Source organism: Ranitomeya variabilis, chromosome 3 (genome assembly GCF_051348905.1).
Source record: "Ranitomeya variabilis isolate aRanVar5 chromosome 3, aRanVar5.hap1, whole genome shotgun sequence".
Lineage (NCBI taxonomy): Eukaryota > Metazoa > Chordata > Amphibia > Anura > Dendrobatidae > Ranitomeya > Ranitomeya variabilis.
This window is the reverse complement of record NC_135234.1, coordinates 619,995,909-620,014,678: the sequence shown is the minus strand read 5'-3', so window position 1 is coordinate 620,014,678 and position 18,770 is coordinate 619,995,909. Positions and strand designations below refer to the sequence as shown.

General features: G+C 42.3%; 2 protein-coding genes across 4 annotated transcripts in view; one reads left to right on the top strand and one right to left on the bottom strand.

Annotated features, from left to right (window-relative positions):
- The window catches only part of NUDT15 (nudix hydrolase 15), a 68,646-nt gene extending 60,845 nt beyond the window's left edge, over nt 1–7,801 (bottom strand). For 2 of the 3 annotated variants that reach the window (XM_077297393.1, XM_077297397.1), the window contains exon 1: nt 7,664–7,801. The gene's annotated coding sequence lies outside the window, so the exon portion shown is untranslated. The remainder of the gene's footprint in view (nt 1–7,663) is intronic. The other variant, XM_077297395.1, reaches the window with a different exon arrangement.
- The window catches only part of SUCLA2 (succinate-CoA ligase ADP-forming subunit beta), a 101,037-nt gene that overhangs the window by 11,805 nt on the left and 70,462 nt on the right, over nt 1–18,770 (top strand). Inside the window, exon 2 of the mRNA XM_077297392.1 lies at nt 17,523–17,700. Within this exon, the coding sequence (XP_077153507.1) occupies nt 17,523–17,700 (178 nt within the window). The remainder of the gene's footprint in view (nt 1–17,522; nt 17,701–18,770) is intronic.

The window sequence follows — 18,770 nt, the reverse complement described above, 5'->3', positions numbered from 1 at the left end:
GAACCCCTGGCGAAATATTTCTTATAATGAGGTAGATGGATGCACTGTCAACGTCTTCTGGCCTATGATTTGTCGGTTACTGTCTTTTTTATAAAAGTGGGGTCAACCACAGTTTTGTGCACTTTTGAAAAGGACAGTGCTGAACAGGGGCCAGACGGAGTTCAGAGTAACCCAGAGGAAAGTGCTCAGTATAGAGCATAGGATAAAAGTGATTTGAAATGTTATGTAAAATGTTCCCAATACAAGCTTCAACTCAATTCACAAAAAACAACTCCCCACTCAGGTCTGTCATCTGGTATCGTAAGTATAGGGGGCTTCCACGTTACTGGTAGTGCAAAGGCTCTGAAAAAGCCCTATGGCTCCTCACCCCCAAAGGAAATTCAGCAAATTCTGCTCTTCCAAAGTCAAATTGAACCTCTCCCTTCTGATTACCCACAGTGTGCCCAAACCACATTTAGCTTCTGCATGTTTGTCATTTCTGTAGCGATCAGAGCCAGGCTAATTTATGGGTGCATGTGTCCAGAAGCATAAGCTGGTCACTACAATGTGTGGGCACTAAAATAGCAGATTTGCAATTTTCGCTCAGCAACATCCACTGCTGCTTTTTTCTGGAAAACACCCATGGAGTCAAATCATCAAATAGCACTACATCCCTCCCGAGTCTCGCCGTATGGCTAAGCAGTACTGTACAGCCACATTTGGGGTATTTCTACATTCTGTATAAGTTGCGTGACACATTTTGGTGCCATTTTTATCTGTTTGAAAAATATGAAAATGTAAGATCTGGGGCTAAAACAACAACAAAAAAATTCAATTATTTTTTTCTTCACTGTCCAATGGTATAAAATTCTGTGACCTATCTGTGGTGTCAATGTGATCACTGCACCCCTAGATGAATTCATTGGGATGTGTAGTTTGTAAAATGGCGTCATTTATGGGGGGTTCTGCTGTTCTGGCACCTCAGGGGCTCTGCCAGTGGGTCATGGCACCCTCAAACAGTAAAATCTGCACTATAAATGGTGCTCCTTTCCTTCTGAGCTTTGCACTGTGCCTGAAAAATATTTCCCGATTTCATGTAGGGTATTAGCGCACTCAGGAAAAATTGCGCAACAAAGTGAGGGTCCTTTTTCTCCTATTAGCTTTTTAAAAAATTAAAAACTTGGGGCTAAAACATTTTAGTGGTAAAATGCTCTCCAGGCACATTTTAGCTGCATCTGCCGCTGCTGCTCCCCCTCCCCCTCCATTTTGTGGGACCCTCATTCAAGTATTAGCCGAGGGAGGGCTTTTTCAGCATAAAAAAAGTGCTGAAAAACACGGCTTATACTTGAGGATATACGGTAAATCTGTTATCGCTGTAATTGCACCAACCTGTAGAAAAGTCGTCTAATCAATTATACAGCACGAGGAACGGCGTAAAAAATAAACTAATTCTTGACCGACTTCTGATTTCTTAATTCTGCTTCCCAAAGATCGCAGTAAAGCTCGGCTCTCATTTATCTTGCGCTGAGCGCTTACATCGGGGTCTCCATGTAAATCTCTGAAATACATGAGTCAGAGGGAATCTCTGGCAGAAGATTCCCTATGAGAGAGATGGAGGCACTTTGGTCGTTGTCTGGCCTGTGATTCGGCGGTGTCCGTCTTTTTAGGATTGCATAAAAGTGTGGTCGGCCACTCAACAGAGACCAGATGAGTCCAGAGTAACTCTGCTGCCTCACTATAGTGAATGCCTCCCTCAGGGGTTTCATCTGAATTGCATCAATCGAAGATTTAGATGGAAACCCCGATGTAACAAAAAAGCACGTGCCCACTCAGCTGTTAATGGAAATATAGGTGGGTCCAACTACTCATGGCATGAAGGCTCCGGAACAGCAAAAGAAGTTCAGCAAATTCTGCACTCAAATCCTATGTCCCTCTCCATTTTGAGCCCCACAGTGCCTAAGCTGCAATTACTGTCCACATGTTTGGCATTTCTGTAGCAATGAGAGCCCACCTAATTTACAGGAGCATGTCTCCAGAAGTACCAGCTGAGCACTACAATGTATAGGCACTACAGTGTATAGGCACTACAATGTATGGGCACTACAATAGCAGATTTGCAATTTTCATTCAGCAACATTCACTGCTGCTTGTTTCTGTAAAATACCCATGGAGTCAGATCGTCACTACACCTGTAGATAAATTCCCAAAGGGGTATAGTTTCCAAAATGGGGTCACTTCAGGGAAGATTCTGCTTTTCTAGCACTTGGGTGGCTCCGTGTATGGAGTCTGAAGACTATTCTTGGAAAATCTATACTCCAGGAGGCAAGTAGCGCTCTGTCCCTCCCAAGTCTTGCCGTATGGCTGAGCAGTACTGTATTTCCACTGTATTTCCACATTCAGCAGAAACTGTGGATCAAAGTTTGGTGCCATTTTTTACTCATTTTCCTGGGGGAAAATGTAAAATCTGGTGCTAAAACATAATTTGTTGTAAAAGTGCAATTATTTTTTCTTCAATGCTCAATGGTATAAAATTCTGTGACACACCTGTGGCTGTCAATATGATCACTGCACCCCTAGATGAATTAATTGGAAGGTGTAGTTTGTAAAATGGAGTCGCCTATGGGGGGGGGGAGCTTCTGTTCAGGCATCTTAGGGAGTCTCCCAGTGGGTCATGGCACCCTCAAACCATAACAGTAAAATCTGCACTATACTATGGCGCTTTTTCCTTTCTGAGATTTTCACTGTGCCTCAAAGGTACGGTAGTTCCCGATTACATGTATGGTATTGGCGTACTCGGGAGAAATTGCACAGTAATCCATGAGGTTCATTTTTTCCTATTACCCCTTGTAAAAGATTATAATTTGGGCTGAAACAATATTCAGTGGTAAAAATGTAATTATTTGTTGTTCACTGCCTTTTGGTATAAATTTTGGTGAGGCACATGTGGTGTCAATATGCACACTGCACCCCTAGGTAAATTCATGGGGGGGAATTAGTTTGTAATATCAGGTCACTTATGAGGGGTTTCTTCTGTTCTGGCACTTCAGGGGCTCTGCCAATGTGACATGGCACCCTCAAGCCATTCCAGAAAAATCTGAATTACAATATGGGGCTTCTTCCCTTCTAATCTTTCCACTAGACCTTAAAAGAAGTTTTCGCCCACATATGGGGTATCGGTGTACTCAGGAGTAATTGTGTAACACATGGTACAGTTAATTTTCTCCTATGATTCCTTTTAAAAGTTAAAAATTTGGTGCCAAAGCAACATGTTAGTGGAAAAAATTGTAATTTCCCTTTAACTACGCCTAATGTTATACAATTTTATGCATTACATGAAGGTTAAAAATGTTCCCTACACACCTACGTGAATTCCTCAAAAGGTGTAGTTTTTAGTGATGAGCGAGTATACTCCTTGCACGGGTGGTCTCCGAGTATTTGTAACTGCTCGGAGATTTAGTTTTCATCGCCGCAGCTGGATGATTTGCGGCTGTTAGACAGCTTGATTACATGTGGGGATTCCCTAGCAACCAGGCAACACCCACATATACTCAGGCTGTCTAGTAGCTATAAATCATGCAGCTGTGGCAAGGAAAGCTAAATCTCCGAGCAGTCATAAATACTCAGAGACCACCCGAGCGTGCTGGGGAAAACCCGAGCAACTAGTACACTCGCTCATCACTAGTAGTTTTCAAAACAGATTCTCTTGTGGGGGTTTCTGCTGTTTTGGCATGTCAGGGGTTCATCAAATGTGACATGGCATCCACAGTCTACTCCAGCCAAAATTGAACTCCACAATTCAGTTGGCGCTTCTTTCCTTCCAAGTCCTGCCATGCTCCCAAACAGTAGTTTTCTGCCACATATAAGGTATCGGTGTTCTCAGAAAATGTGCACAACAAATTGTATGGTGCAATATCTCCTGTTACCCCTGTGAAAAAAAAAATTGGGCTAAAACAACATTTTTGTGGGAAAAAATGTTTTGTTTTTTTAAATTTTCTCTGCTCAGCGGTTTAAAATTCTACGAAGCATCTGGGGGTGCAATGTGCTCCCCCCTCACCGAGATAAATTCCTTGAAGGGTCTAATTTCCAAAATGGGGTCACTTGTGAGGAGTTCTCCAAATGCAACAATGCTAATAATTCAAGACAATTTTGCGTTCCAAAAGTCAAATGGCGCTCTCTTCCTTCCGAGCCCTGCTGTGCACCCAAACAGTTCCACCCAGTATGGGGTATCAGCGTACTCCTGAAAAATTGCACAACAAATTGTATGGTGCATTTTCTCCTGTTACCCTTGTGAAAATGCAAGATTTGGGACTAAAGTAAAAATATTTGTGGGAAAAAGAAAAGTTCATTTTTTCCTTCCACATTGCTTTAGTTCCTGTAAGGCTATGTGCACATGTAGGAAATGTGGTGCAGAATTTTCTGCACTAAATCTGCATCTCCTGGCAGAATCCGCAGGTGCGTTTTTTTATGCGTTGTTTTGTGTGTTTTTTTATGTGTCTTTTATGCGTTTTTTTGTGCAGATTTTACCACTGTGGATTTCTATAATGGAGGGGTGCAGAAACGCTCCAGAACTGCACAAAAGAAGTGACATGCACTTCTTTGAAATCTGCAGCGTTTCTGCGCAGATTTTTCTGCACCATGTGCACAGCTTTTTTTTTTTCACATTGATTTACATTGTACTGTCACAGTGCAGTTCTGCAGCGTTTCTGCTGCAGAAAAAAACGCTGCAGAACTGCACTAAATCTGCATCGTGTGCACATACCCTTTATAACAACAATAACTTAAGTTTATTAAACAATCATTGCACACCTGCACAAATAATTAGCTGCCGGGTGATTGTCCTTGACTTCCATGGGCTCCATTGAAATACAATACAGCACAACACAGGCAGCAAAGAAAATGCAGAATGGATTTCAACAAAGGTCTCTGGGCCCAGTTTACTTCTCCAGGTTCTGCAGGTTCGGTTCACTCATCCCTAGTCCCAGAGTACGGATTCTGTTCTTAGGAGTTGTCATTCCACTGTGCTAACAATAATTCTCATTGTGGTGTGTGGGCCTAGAGACCCTTAGGCTATGTTCACACGCTGCGGATTTTGCTGCGGATCCGCAGCGGTTTCCCATGCGTTTACAGTACAATGTACTGCACAATGCACATGCTGCGGAAAAAATCGCGTGGAAACGCAGTGGTTTACATTCTGCAGCATGTTAATTCTTTGTGCGGAATCCGCAGCGGTTTAGCACCTGCTCCATAATAGAAAACCGCAGGTGTAAAACCGCAGTGGAATCCGCACAAAAACCACGGTAATTCCGCAGGAAAAAGCGCAGTTTTTGCCCTGCGGATTTATCAAATCCGCTGCGGAAAAATCCACAGATGATCATTCTACGTGTGCACATACCCTTATTCAAATCCACTCTGCATTTCCTGCCATCCTGTGCCTGCCTGCACCTGCAGTATATGTGTATGATACATAACTAGGTAGGGTCTGTTCACTCTTACTCTTGGTAGTCATAAGTGGACAGGGAAGGAAGTGCAGGCCCCAGACTCACTGCCACTGAAGTCAATGGGAGAGCGGCACTGCTATGGCACTTCTGCTCCTCTGACAGATTCTGACAGAATCTCACCTTTCTGCGGTGCCTTCTGGGCTTCCAGGACCATCTATCTCAGCCAGCAGCCCCCTGCTTTTGGTGGGCTCCCACTGAGATGATACTGTATTAGATCTGACCTGCAGTCCCATGTAACTCCACAGATAATAGAGTGATTCTTTTTTGGGTACTGATAGCAGTGATGGCTCCTCTGGATCACATTGCTTCTGGTTTTGCCTGTGCTGCTGCTCTGGGCTGGTGGGAGGAGTAAGGCAGAATCAGTGAGAGATGAGAGCAGACTAGATCTATCTGTTGCTGAGAATGACAGACTGCTACAAACCACAGATCTTCAGCATGTTTGCAGTTTTGCACTAGGTCAGCTGTAAATCACAAGTTGATCACATATCATGTGAACATCCTCACCTTTCACCTCTAATATCATAGATCTGAAACGTTGTGATGCTGCAATTGGCAAATTTCCGTGTGGGCAAATTTCCGTGTGGGCAATTTTCGTGTGGGCATTTTTCAGGGAACCGTTCAAGGTGCTCAATACACATCTAAATAAGTTCTCAAAAGGGTCTAGTTTGCAAATGGTGTCATTTGTGAAGGGTTTCCACTGCATATCAGCGGCTCTCCAAATGTGACATGGCGTCCGCCAATTATATCAGCAAATTTTACATTCAAAAAGTTAAATGGCGCTCCTTCCCTTCTGAGCCCTGCCGTGCACCAAACAGTAGATTTTCCCCCACATATGGGATATCAGCATGCTCAGGAGAACTTGCACAACAAATTGTATGGGGCAATTTCTCCTGTTACCCTTGTGAAAGTAAAAAAAAAAAAAATTAGGTCTAAAGGAAAATTTTTGTGAAAGAAAAGTAAATTTCTTTTTCCTTCCAAATTCCAAAAATTCCAGTGAAGCACCAGAAGGGTTAATAAAACTTCTTGAATGTGGTTTTGTGCACCTTGAAGGGTGCAGTTTTTAGAATGGTGTTACTTTTGGGTATTTTCTGCCATGTAGACCCCTGAAAGTCACTTTAAATGTGAGGTGGTCCCTAAAAAAAAATGGTTTTGCTAATTTTGTTGTAAAAATGAGAAATCGCTGGTCAACTTATAACCCTTATAACATCCAAACAAAAAAAATTGTTTAAAGGATTGTGCTAATGTAAAGTAGACATGGGGGAAATGGTATTTATTAACTATTTTGTGTGACACCACTCTCTGATTTAAGGGCATAAAAATTAAAAGTTTGAAAATTGCAAAATTTTCAAAATTTTTGCCAAATTTAATTTTTTTTTTCACAAACTCAAGTCATATCGAAGAAAGTTTACCACTATCATAAAGTACAATATGTCACGAGAAAATCAGTGGGAACCATTGAAGCGTTCCAGAGTTATGATCTCATAAAGTGTCAGTGGTCAGAATTGTAAAAATTGGCCTGGTCAGGAAGGTGAAAACAGGCTTGGGGGGTGAGGGGATTAAAGGGTTGATAATGATTTGTAGGATTGCTGCTTCCTATAGGTGGCACTAGAGTTCAAGCCCTCTTCCTCTCTGAAGAGACAATTTGCATATGCAGGCTCTGAAAATGGGTCAGTGAGAATTCCTGACAGCACCAGACTGTGGTATTGATTGACAGTCTGTTGTGCACACATGCTGTGCTTATGCTGCAGAGCAGACTGTTAGTGCGCGAGAGGGCTGACCGTATAGTGCGCTGTGACTCTAACCACTCCCTGCGCTGCCCGATGACTGGAAGTGATCGGCTGCATGGAGAATGTAATTTGATTTTCTCCCTGCAGCCGTTGCTCTTTTATGACAAGCTGGCTGATTTTTAACTCTATTTACGCAGACTAACCCTATATCTGCTGGTAAATATTGCATTTCTATGACGGGTTCCCTTTAAAGGGGATTTTCCATATAGTTTCCACTGCGTGGCCAAGAAGTGTGCCAACAATGTGGTTTTAACGCAAATTGGTGCAGCTTTTACATTGATAATGCCTGCACAGTTTTGAAGGAAAATTTGTAGATCAATTTGGCAATGATTTGCTGTAAAATTGTTAATTCTATGTAAACTCATACAGATAAAGAAAGCAAGTAAAGACCATACTGACCTCAGAGAAGCTTTGAGGCCCGCGCCTCCATGAGGACACCAGTATTGCTATTATCAGCCGCTGTCCCAGGGTTTGTTTCGGCATTCAGTCTATTATTATGTGCCCACTTTTCAGTTGCATAATGTTTTCATTTATGTGGTTCTCCTGAGCTGGGGATTTACTTTCTGTCCACGTGTTATATGAATAATGCTAAAATGTGCCCCCAGCACAACTGCTGGATCCTGCAAACTCTCCAACCGGTTTTTATTATTTAATCAGATAGAAAATGCCTTCAGCCAACTGTTTTATTCCAGTAGCCAGGTTTTTACCCTCACAAACTCCTCAAGAAACTGAGAAATAAATCACAGGTCAGTTATTGATTCCCACTGTAAAGTAAATACAGTAGTTTGCTGTGCAATATGCTTTTTTCTGGACGTGTAGTAGAAAAAAGAAAAGTTAGTATAAGCTGGGCTGGTGGTAGGCATCCGCAAACCATTTTTGTTCCTCCAAAGGACATTCTTTTCATGCGCAGTACTTATACATCTTTCTATAGGTCCTACTGATGGGATTACATACAAAACCTAAGACAGAAACAAAATGCACACATCCCCTGCTATCAGTAAATAAGTAAAAGCAATCATGCATATAAATAAATAGGATACAAATACCATTTATTAAATATAAACTATCAAAAGACAAAGAAATTTTCATTACATATATCACATGTATTATATATTAGCATAGACAAGAATAAGAAAAAGTGTGATCCCAATGGGTGCAAACGCAAAGCGGTCGCTGTCCTGGGCTGATTTTGGCAGCAATGAACGATTTAACTTCTAAATGGCCATAGTTATCGGCATGAAATGAACTAATCCTCTACTACACATGTGCCGACAAGGGAAGAAAATTCTCCCTTGTACAAGTTCAGGTAATTTCAGCCGGAAATGCCACACATAATGTAACAACAATTGCTGCCCTGAAATAATAATAGAATAAAAGGTTAGTTACCCATAATATGTTGTATTCAGTCCAGGGAACGACCGCTCTCCCCGACGCGCGTTTCGCGAGAGTAACTCTCGCTTCCTCAAGGGGGCGTGCATACAACATATTATGGGTAACTAACCTTTTATTCTATTATTATTTCAGGGCAGCAATTGTTGTTACACTATGTGTGGCATTTCAGGCTGAAATTACCTGAACTTGTACAAGGGAGAATTTTCTTCCCTTGTCAGCACATGTGTAGTAGAGGATTAGTTCATTTCATGCCGATAACTATGGCCATTTAGAAGTTAAATCGTTCATTGCTGCCAAAATCAGCCCAGGACAGCGACCGCTTTGCGTTTGCACCCATTGGGATCACACTTTTTCTTATTCTTGTCTATGCTAATATATAATACATGTGATATATGTAATGAAAATTTCTTTGTCTTTTGATAGTTTATATTTAATAAATGGTATTTTTATACAAAAAAACTCTAGTTCTCCTAAATTAATTAATGCTATAACTGAGTTAGTATATGGATTAAAATTTGTACATTGCTGGTTATTCTTATATGTTAAATAAATAGGATGCTGATTAAAAAAAAAAGTGTAAAAGCCATCCCCACCAGCATCAAGGTGTACCCAAATCGGGATGGTCCTAACCTCTAATATTAAACCCTTACTATCTGTCAAAGGAGGACTTAGGGCCGAGCAGGACCGGGCCCCGAATATAGAGGCACAGCAAATTGGGAGCTGTATAAAAGTAATGTCCAGCTCAGAGAAAGGGAGGACACAACCGTACCTGCATTAAATACAGAAACCTAAACCGAAAAAATTAATTGGAGTATGCATGCAAGATAGGAGCATGTTCACATTGGCCACTAACAGACAAAACCTAAGACAGAAACAAAACTAACATATACCCTGCTGTAAGAACTGTAAGAAAAAGTGCAAGTTAATAACATTGGGTACTTGGTAAACACGGTTTTTAATTTAATAAAAAAAAAAAAGGTTTTAATATTTATTTACTGACAGCAGGGTATATATTCATTTTGTTTCTTTCTTCATTTTTGCCTGTTTGATGGCCAGTGTGAACATGCTCCTATTTTTCATGTATACCAACTTCTAAGTATAAGTATTTTTTTGGTTATGTGAGGAGATTACATGTAGCAGGGGGAGAGGAGGGTCTTCTGCTACATAGAATCCTATCAGTAACATCTGCCATTTCCTATCTCAGTAATGTAACAATCTGTCGTCACTGATTACAGATTTTACCTGGGAATTGAGGGGTTTTTTTCTGGCTAATTTCCCTATATTCTTATGTGAGGGAGTCTGAAAAATGCATGTAAAAAATGTACAATAGTCAGAGCAGACTACTTGCTGCATATTTTAGTGCAAGGATTCAGTCGAAACAGAAGTATTTAAAGGGTTTGTCCATTATTTATACGCCCCTTTTGAATGCTGCATTCTCCTCTACGAAATAAATTAAACTCCCCTCTTTCACCGGCTCCCTCTCAATGATGTCATTGCCGGGTCTGATGGTGCTTGCATAACACTGTAATGTCACATGAGCTGACTCAGTAGCTACTGATGGGTCACAGCGCTCACACTTCCCCTATGATGATGGGCTGCAGCGCTCATGTGATATAAGCCTATGCTAACAGTGCTGGAATGGATATAATTTTCTAATGAAAGGGCACAAACCAAAAATTAAATCTGTTCCTGAATCAGTGGCGCCGCTGCACCCGGAGGAGGTGCTCACTTTACATAAAAATCCCAATGAAAGGTTTTCCTTAAAGGACCACTGTCACCCCCTCCAGCCGTTATAAACTAAAAGAGCCACCTTGTGCAGCAGTAATGCTGCAGTCTAACAAGGTGGCTCTTTTAGTTTTTGATTCCGTTATTCCCTCAATAAAGCGTTTTAAAATTTGCCCTAACTACCTGTCTGCAGACCTGGAGGCGGTCCGAAGCCTCCTCTGTGAATCTCCCAACGGCCGTCACTCTTCTCTTCTGGGGATGTGGTCGCCGCCCCCTTCGCGCTGTTTCTTCTTAAATCCGGCGCCTGCGCTGTGCGTGCCTGCCTGGGGCAGGCGCAGTCTTCATTGTCCGTCATAGGTCAGATGCAGGGTGCCTGACTGTGCCTGTGCGGGCAGTGCGGCCACCCTGTTGCTGAATCCCCACCCCGCACTGTGTTATTCATTATGCACAGTGCGGGGCTGGGGTTCCTGGGCATGCGCACTGCGCTGTTCAGACGCTCCCCCGGTCCCCCGCCTTCCAGCGTTGCCGTAATATACAGGTTTCCTTGCCAGCGTTTGGAATGAAGCAGCCGCAAATAACAACGCTGGAAGGCGGGGGAGCTGGGGGAGCGTCTGAGCTGGGGGAGCATCTGAACAGCGCAGTGCGCATGCCCAGGAACAAGAAAAATTCTCCAGTCGTATTTCTGCCTTCAGAATGCGAGACATCCACTTCTGTGTGTAATGGCTTTCTATATGCGGTGGTGGCCTGCTATGTGATCAGCTGCTTGTCTGAGCTGTGAGAATTGCTCTGGGTTATTAGCCTGACATACAGGAATATATTCTATGTGTAGATAATTGTACAGGCAGAACTGTCTGCAGCGGGGATTAATATTCTCCATGTAAGATGATCTATTGGGCTATAATTGGGTGAATAGGAGGGAACGTTTCCAGGTGTCCTCCACTGCCCTCCCAACTGTCCTTTCTGAAAAAAGACACTCTTGTAATGTCTTAAGCAATGTGATTTGCTTTGATTTCCTCAGCGCAGTTGTGCAATTCACAGGCTGAACGTTTCCTGTTCCCATTCACTTTGACAAACTGAAAAAACAACTTTCTGATTTATTTTATTATTTTCTCACTTGAGTTTGCTCTTGTTAAGTGAATCTGTCAGTAGGATCAACCATTCTATGCTGTTTATATGGACATGTAGGTCATAGAAAATCATATAAAGGACACTTTATCTCCAATCCATTGTCCTATTCTGTTGAAATCAATATTTTTCTTAATATGTAAATGAGCTTTTAAAGGGATTGTGCAGGCTTGAGGCCCAAGTCTGCAGTAATTCTATGTTACTGCAGACTCACTGTTGGGATTCTCAGGTGCCGACCTCGGGTCATGTCACTTCCAGCCACATTCCGACTAGACTTGTTCTGCCTCCCTCCATTCACTTGCAGGCTGCTCACATCTAATCAGCACGTGACCGCATGTATAGTTGTGCTCAAAAGTTTACATACCCGGCAGAATGTTTGCTTTCTTGGCCTTTTTTCAGAGAATATGAATGATAATACCAAAACTTTTCTCCACTCATGGTTAGTGGTTGGGTGAAGCCATTTAATGTGAAACTACTGTGTTTTCTCTTTTTAAATCAGTGACAACCCAAAACATCCAAATGACCCTGATCAAAAGTGCACATACCCCTTTTCTTAATATTGTGTATTGTCCCCTCTAATATAAATGACAGCTTGAAGTCTTTTGTGGTAGTTGTGGATGAGGTTTGTTGTTTTCTCAGATGGTAAAGCTGCCCACTCTTATTGGCAAAGCCTCCAGTTCCTGTAAATTCCTGGGCTGTCTAGCATGAACTGCGTGCTTGAGATCTCCACAGAGTGGCTCAATGATATTGAGGTCAGGAGACTAAGATGGCCACTCCAGAACGTTCACTTTGTTCTGCTGTAGCCAATGACCGGTCGACTTGGTCTTGTGTTTTGGATTGTTGTCATGTTGGAAAGTCCAAGTACGTCCTATGCGCAGCTTCCAGGCTGATGAGTGCAAATTTGCCTCCACTATTTTCTGATAACAAGCTGCATTCATATTTCCTTCAACTTTGACCAAGTTTCCTGTGCCTTTGTAGCTCACACATCCCCAAAACATCAGCAATCCACCTCCGTGCTTTACAGTAGGAATGGTGTTCCTTTCATCATAGGCCTTGTTGACCTCTCTCCAAATGTAATGTTTATGGTTGTGGCCAAGAAGAACAATTTTGGTCTCCTCACTCAAAAATACCTTGGTCGAGAAGTTTTGAGGCTTGCCTCTGTGCTGTTTTTCGTATTGTAGGCAAGATACTTTGTGGCATTTCTGGCTTTCTTCTGGCGACTCAACCATGCAGCCCATTTTTCAAGTGCCTCCTTATTGTGCATCTTGAAACAGCCACAACGCTATTTTTCCGAAAGTCCTGTATTTCAGCTGATGTTATTTGTGTGTATTTCTTTGCATCCTGAACAATTTTCCTGGCAGTTGTGGATGAAATTTTTGTTGGTCTACCTGACCATGGTTTTGCTTTTACAGAGCCCCTGATTTTCCATTTGTTACTCACAGTTTGAACGCTGCTGACTGGCATTATCAATTCCTTGGATATATTTTTGAATCTCTTCCCTGTTTTATACGATTCAACTACCTTTTCCCATAGATTCATTGGCAATTCTTTTGCTTTCCCCCATGGCTCACAATCCAGAAACACCAGTAGCTGGATGAAAGATGCAAGAGTCTGTCTGGACCCCAGAAACTTGCTCAGCTTTTATGCACACACACTGATTACAAGCAAACAGGTCACAGGTGAGGATGTTACCTTTAGTAGCCATTCAAACCCATTTGTGTCAACTTCTGTGCATGTTATCGGGCCAAAACCAGGGTATGTGAACTTTTGATCAGGGTCGTTTGGATGTTTTGGGTTGTCATTCTGATTTATAAAGAGAAAACACGGTAGTTTGACAATAAATGACTTCACCCAACCACTGTGAGTGGAGAAAACGTTTTGGTGTTATCATTCATATTCTCTGGAAAAAGGTCAAGAAAGCAAAAATTCTCCCGGGGTAGGTAAATGTTTGAGCACAACTGTTTGTAAATCAAGTAATACTGACAGTGCGCACAGTGCACACTCTGAGGATTCACAGGTCTGCAGTTACATAGAATGACTGCAGACTTTAACCCCAAGCTTGGACAACCCCTTCAAGATCTATGGGCCACGCACAGATCTCCTAAAGAATCCAATTTTAAATGAAAGGACTTGTTACCAGTGTAGTGACTGACTGTGTGCTCTCCTGATCTACATGTCACGCACTAGATGTGCCCCCTTGACCTGTGTGCTCATATAGATGGCTTAAGAGGGTCGATTCTACAGACATATTCCCTTTAAAGCTTAATTCCATTTACATGTGTTTTGCAAATAGTAGAGATTGCGCCATGTCACACACAAACAATATCTTTTTTTTAACTCCAATATTTAGCTCCTGATCCCATACATTTCATAATGATCAGGTGCTATCATTCTAGTTTTCTTTTAGAAAACACAAAGCAGCATATTACCAAGTAATTTTAGTGTTGAAAAATTGATTGAAGTTTTAAAAATAGAAAAAAAACTGTTGCAGAAATGCAAAAAGTCCCCTGGCTGATTCCAGCCGCCTTCAAAACCTGTGGATTGTAAAGAGACGTAAGGATCCTACTCTCCTAGGAATCCGCAGCTAGTGAGCACTTGATGGTGATATTCCGGGATCGGTCCTTAAATGTATATCTGGAAATAAATTGTGACACCATTGACTTTATTAGGTTCTACTGGGGCGTTAGTAGGGTGTTTTTTTTTTTATGTAAAGAAAAGTATATTATTACTGTTAAAAATGGTGTTGTCAGTGGAAGGCAAATCGAGGCCTGAAACGCAACTTTTTATAATGTAATTGGAAAAGAGTTTTGTTCTATTTACTGTATGACGTGACAGACATAGGCCACACTTCATCTTTGCACTTCCACCAGTTTTTTGTCATGAAAACCTCCCTAATAGTGACTTTATGATTTGTGACTAATTAATAAAATGAGTCTTACAAACGGGCAATCTCTGCACGTGTCGTGGTTGTCGAACAGCCGCGAGACATGCAGCTGCAGGGACTCGCACATATTATTCGAGCACGCCGAAGACACTATTAATCCCTCAACGACTGCTGATGCGTCTTTTAACGGCAACACTTAAGGGCGCTGAGAAACAATTGTATAGTGCCCCCAGCGTTGGAATTTCTCCAGGGTCTAGGCTACCAAGGGTAGCCGAGACTCCAGAGAACATGATTCGTCGATTTCCTATTTAATTTCTGTCTGTGATGTGATCGCACATCAGAGGAGAGAGAAATGGTGTCCCTCGATCCCCCCGGTACCCCCAGTGTCTCTGCAACCCCCTGTGAAGTCCCTCGGGCCACCGGCGTCTTCTTCCTGGAAGAAAATGGTGGGCACATGCGCAGTGCGCTCGTTAAGATTTACCGGCCGGCAACAATAGGAAATTTTTCCTAATGGTTCATTTTGATCAACGTGATAGACCCCATCACAGTCATCAAAAAAAAAAAAAAAAAAGTAAATCAAACCCCCTTTATAACCCCCTTTAGATAGGTAAAAATAGTAAAATAAAAAATGTATTTATTTCAATTTTTCCGTTGGGGTTGGGCTAAAGTTAGGGTAGGGTTAGGGATGGACTAGGGTTAGAGTTGGGGCTACGGTTAATGTTGGGGCTAGGGTTAATGTTGGGGTTAGGGTTGGGGCTAGGGTTAGGGTTGGGGCTTGAGTGAGGGTTGGGGCTAGGGTGAAGGCTGGGGATAAAGTTAGGGTTGGGGCTAGGGTTAAAGTTGGGGTTAGGGTTGGGGCTAGGGTTGGGGCTTGGGTGAGGGTTGGGGCTAGGGTGAGGGTTGGTATAAAGTTAGGATTGGGGTAGGGTGAGGGTTGGGGCTAGGGTGAGGGTTGGATCTAGGGTGAGGGTTGGATCTAGGGTAAGGGTTGGGGCTCGGGTGAGGGTTGGGGCTCGGGTGAGGGTTGAGGCTCGGGTGAGGGTTGGGGCTAAAGTAAGGGTTGGGGCTAGGGTGAGGGTAGGGGCTAAAGTTAGGGTTGGGGCTAAAGTTAGGGTTGGAAATTGGGTTAGTGTTGGGATTAGGGTTAGGTGTGTGTTGGAATTAGGGTTAGGGGTGTGTTGGGGTTAGTGTTTGAGTTAGAATTGGGGGGTTCCACTGTTTAGGTACATAAGGGGGTCTCCAAACATGACATGGCACCACCATTGATTCCAGCTAATTTTGCTTTCAAATAGTCAAATGATACTCCCTCCCTTCTGAGCTTTGCTATGCACCCAAAAAGTGGCTTTCCTCCACATATGGGGTATTGATGTACTCAGAAGAAATTGCACAACAAATGTTGAGGTCCATATTCTTCTGATACCCCTGTGAAAATGAAAAAAAAATTGGTTCCAAAGTAAATTTTTTGTGAAAAAAGTAAAATGTTAATTTTTTTCTTCCACATTGCTTTAGTTCTCGTGAAGCACCTAAAGGGTTAATAAACTTCTTGAATGTGGTTTTGAACACCTAGAGGGGGGCAGTTTTCAGAATGGTGTCACTTTTGCTTGTTTTCTGTTATATTGACCCCCCCCCCCCCCAACTCACTACAAATGTGAGGTGGTCCCTAAAAAAATAGTTTTGTAAATTTTGTTGGAAAAATGAGAAATCGCTGGTCAACTTTTAGCCCTTATAACGTCCCAACAAAATAAAATTGTTTCCAAAATTGTGCTGATGTAAAGTCGACATGTGGGAAATGTTATTTATTAACTATTTTGTGTGACACAACACTCTGACTTAAGATGTTCAAAAATTGAAAGTGTGAAAATTGCAAAATTTTCAAGATTTTTGCCAAATATCCATTTTTTCGTAAATAAACGCAAGTTATGTTGAAGAAATGTTACCACTAACCTGAAGTACAATATGTCACGAAAAAGCAGTCTCTCAGAATCAGTGGGATACTTCGAAGCGTTCCAGAGCTATTACCCCATAAAATGACAGTGGTCAGAATTGGCCTGGTCATTAAGTACCAAATTGGCTCTGTCACTAAGGGGGTAAGACACAAGCATGCTCGGATAACACCTTACCCTAGCATGTTCGCTCATCACTAGTCGACACCTCGGGGTGAACGGTGCTGCTCAGTGGAAAGATAAATATCCCAACAATAGTATAGAGAAGACCGTGGTGATGGCTCGTTTCTTTGTAGAACGTTGCACTTATTTATTGCGTCGGCATTTCATGCTCAGGGGCAGCGCACTAAATGCCAAGACTTTTGTTACCGCAGGTCAGGAGCAGTGTATTAAATGTCAGCCTCCCCGCAGAATGTCCACAAACTGCTTCTAAAGTGCCTGTAAAGTGTGCGGTGAACATGATGTACGGTATCAATAAATGTAATTCTCTTCTCTGCAACTATGTATTGATGTGTTCTTTCTTATATTATCAATATACAGTAGAAGTAGTGGACGACCCCTTAAATCCTGCATACATCTGTGTTTGCTCTCTAATCCCAGATTTAAGAAAACCAGAATTATTGTTTCTCTGATTATTACTGAATAACAGACAAAAGTAAAACTTTATTATTGCTGCTCATCACAAACAGAGGAAGAAGTGTGCATGTCCGTCATATCCTCAACAGGCGGCACCAGTCATCAGTTTCTCTTTATTTCCAGACAACGTTGTTTAATCCAATATCAATAATGTTCTCTTTCTTCTGTCCATGTAAAATACAGAGAGATGTGTATGGTGTGATTCTGGTATATAGAGATCTCACTTTCCACAGTAAATGCTGCTTTTCTTCTATACCTCCATGATCTGTTATTTAGAAAGATTAATGGGACGTGTCAGGTGTGGAAAATGCTAATATTGCAGTGGGAAATGTATGCGACACGCTGAGCATCACTAACGCTGTTTGTGGAGGTGTAGTCTACAGTACGGTTTTATTGCCCCTACCTCAGACAGGTCCTGGCTGGAATATCGGCCACACTTTCTTCTTTTTTCAGTGATGTTTTCTGATATAAAACACCACACTTTGCACATATTTTTGCGGGAACCTTTGCTCATGGCTTGTAAACTATAAAATATTTCTATTCTTTTTTTCAGGTTCTCGGTGGATTTCCCGGTGGACTTGGTTCTCAAGGAGTACAAGCACAACAACACAGGAACTTGTCACTGCATGAGTATCTTAGCATGGGGCTTCTTAAAGATGCTGGCATCGCCATACCAAAGGGTTTTGTAGCAAAGACACCAGAAGAAGCTTATTCAGTAGCTAAAGAGATTGGTATGAGTTACTTTATCATGTCGTTTTGCAATTTCAGTAGGCAATTTCCAAATAGTGAGCAATTGTTTATTATACACATTATTAAAATGTATAATCTAACGCTTAGTGTGAGATGAGGTGAGTAACCATCGCGATCGCAGAGGTTTGACCAACCCTGTGGAGTCAGGGGGCTTGCCCACTCCAGTCCTGTTTTCAGCTGAACGTGTGTCCTTGGACGTACATTCAGCTGAAATGTATTGCTGTGCTAAGAGGAAGAGGCCACTACTGTCTATGGGAGCACAGACAGGTAAGAGGAATCATTTTTTCAGGGTATGTAAATGTGTTTGAGGAGAGCGCTATGAAGAGGAACATTATTACAGGATGGGAGACATTATTAAATAAAGGGTGCAGGATGGAGGCAATCATTTAAAAATGGGGGCCAGGATCGGGGGACATTATTATAGGACACTAGACATTACCAAAAGAAGGGACCAAGATTGGGTAAAATATTACATAACCGATGCCAAGATGAGGGACATTATTACTATTATTATTATTATTTATATAGCACCATTGATTCCATGGTGCTGTACATGAGGAGGGTTACATACAAATTACAGATATCACTTACAGTAAGCAAACTATCAATAACAGACTGATACAGAGGGGCAAGGACCCTGCCCTTGCGGGCTTACATTCTACAGGATGGTGGGGGTGGATTCAGTAGGTTGAGGGTTGTAGGAGCTCCGGTGTTGGTGAGGCGGTAGGAGCTCCGGTAGTGGTGAGGAGGCAGCAGGGTCAGTGCAGGCTGTAGGCTTTCCTGAAGAGGTGGGTTTTCAGGTTCCATCTGAAGGATCCGAATGTGGTTGCTATTACAGGATACTTTGCCGGATGGGGGGCGTTATTACAAGATGCGTGACATTACTACAGCATAGATGCCAGGGTGGGGGACATTGTTACAGAATGGGGAGACAATACTCCAGTATGGGGCCCATACATCTGACTAACATGCTGGTGGGGGCTTGGTCCGAATTTTGCATCAGGGCCCATATGACTCTAGTTACGCCACTGTGTGAGACTCCTGGCTAAGC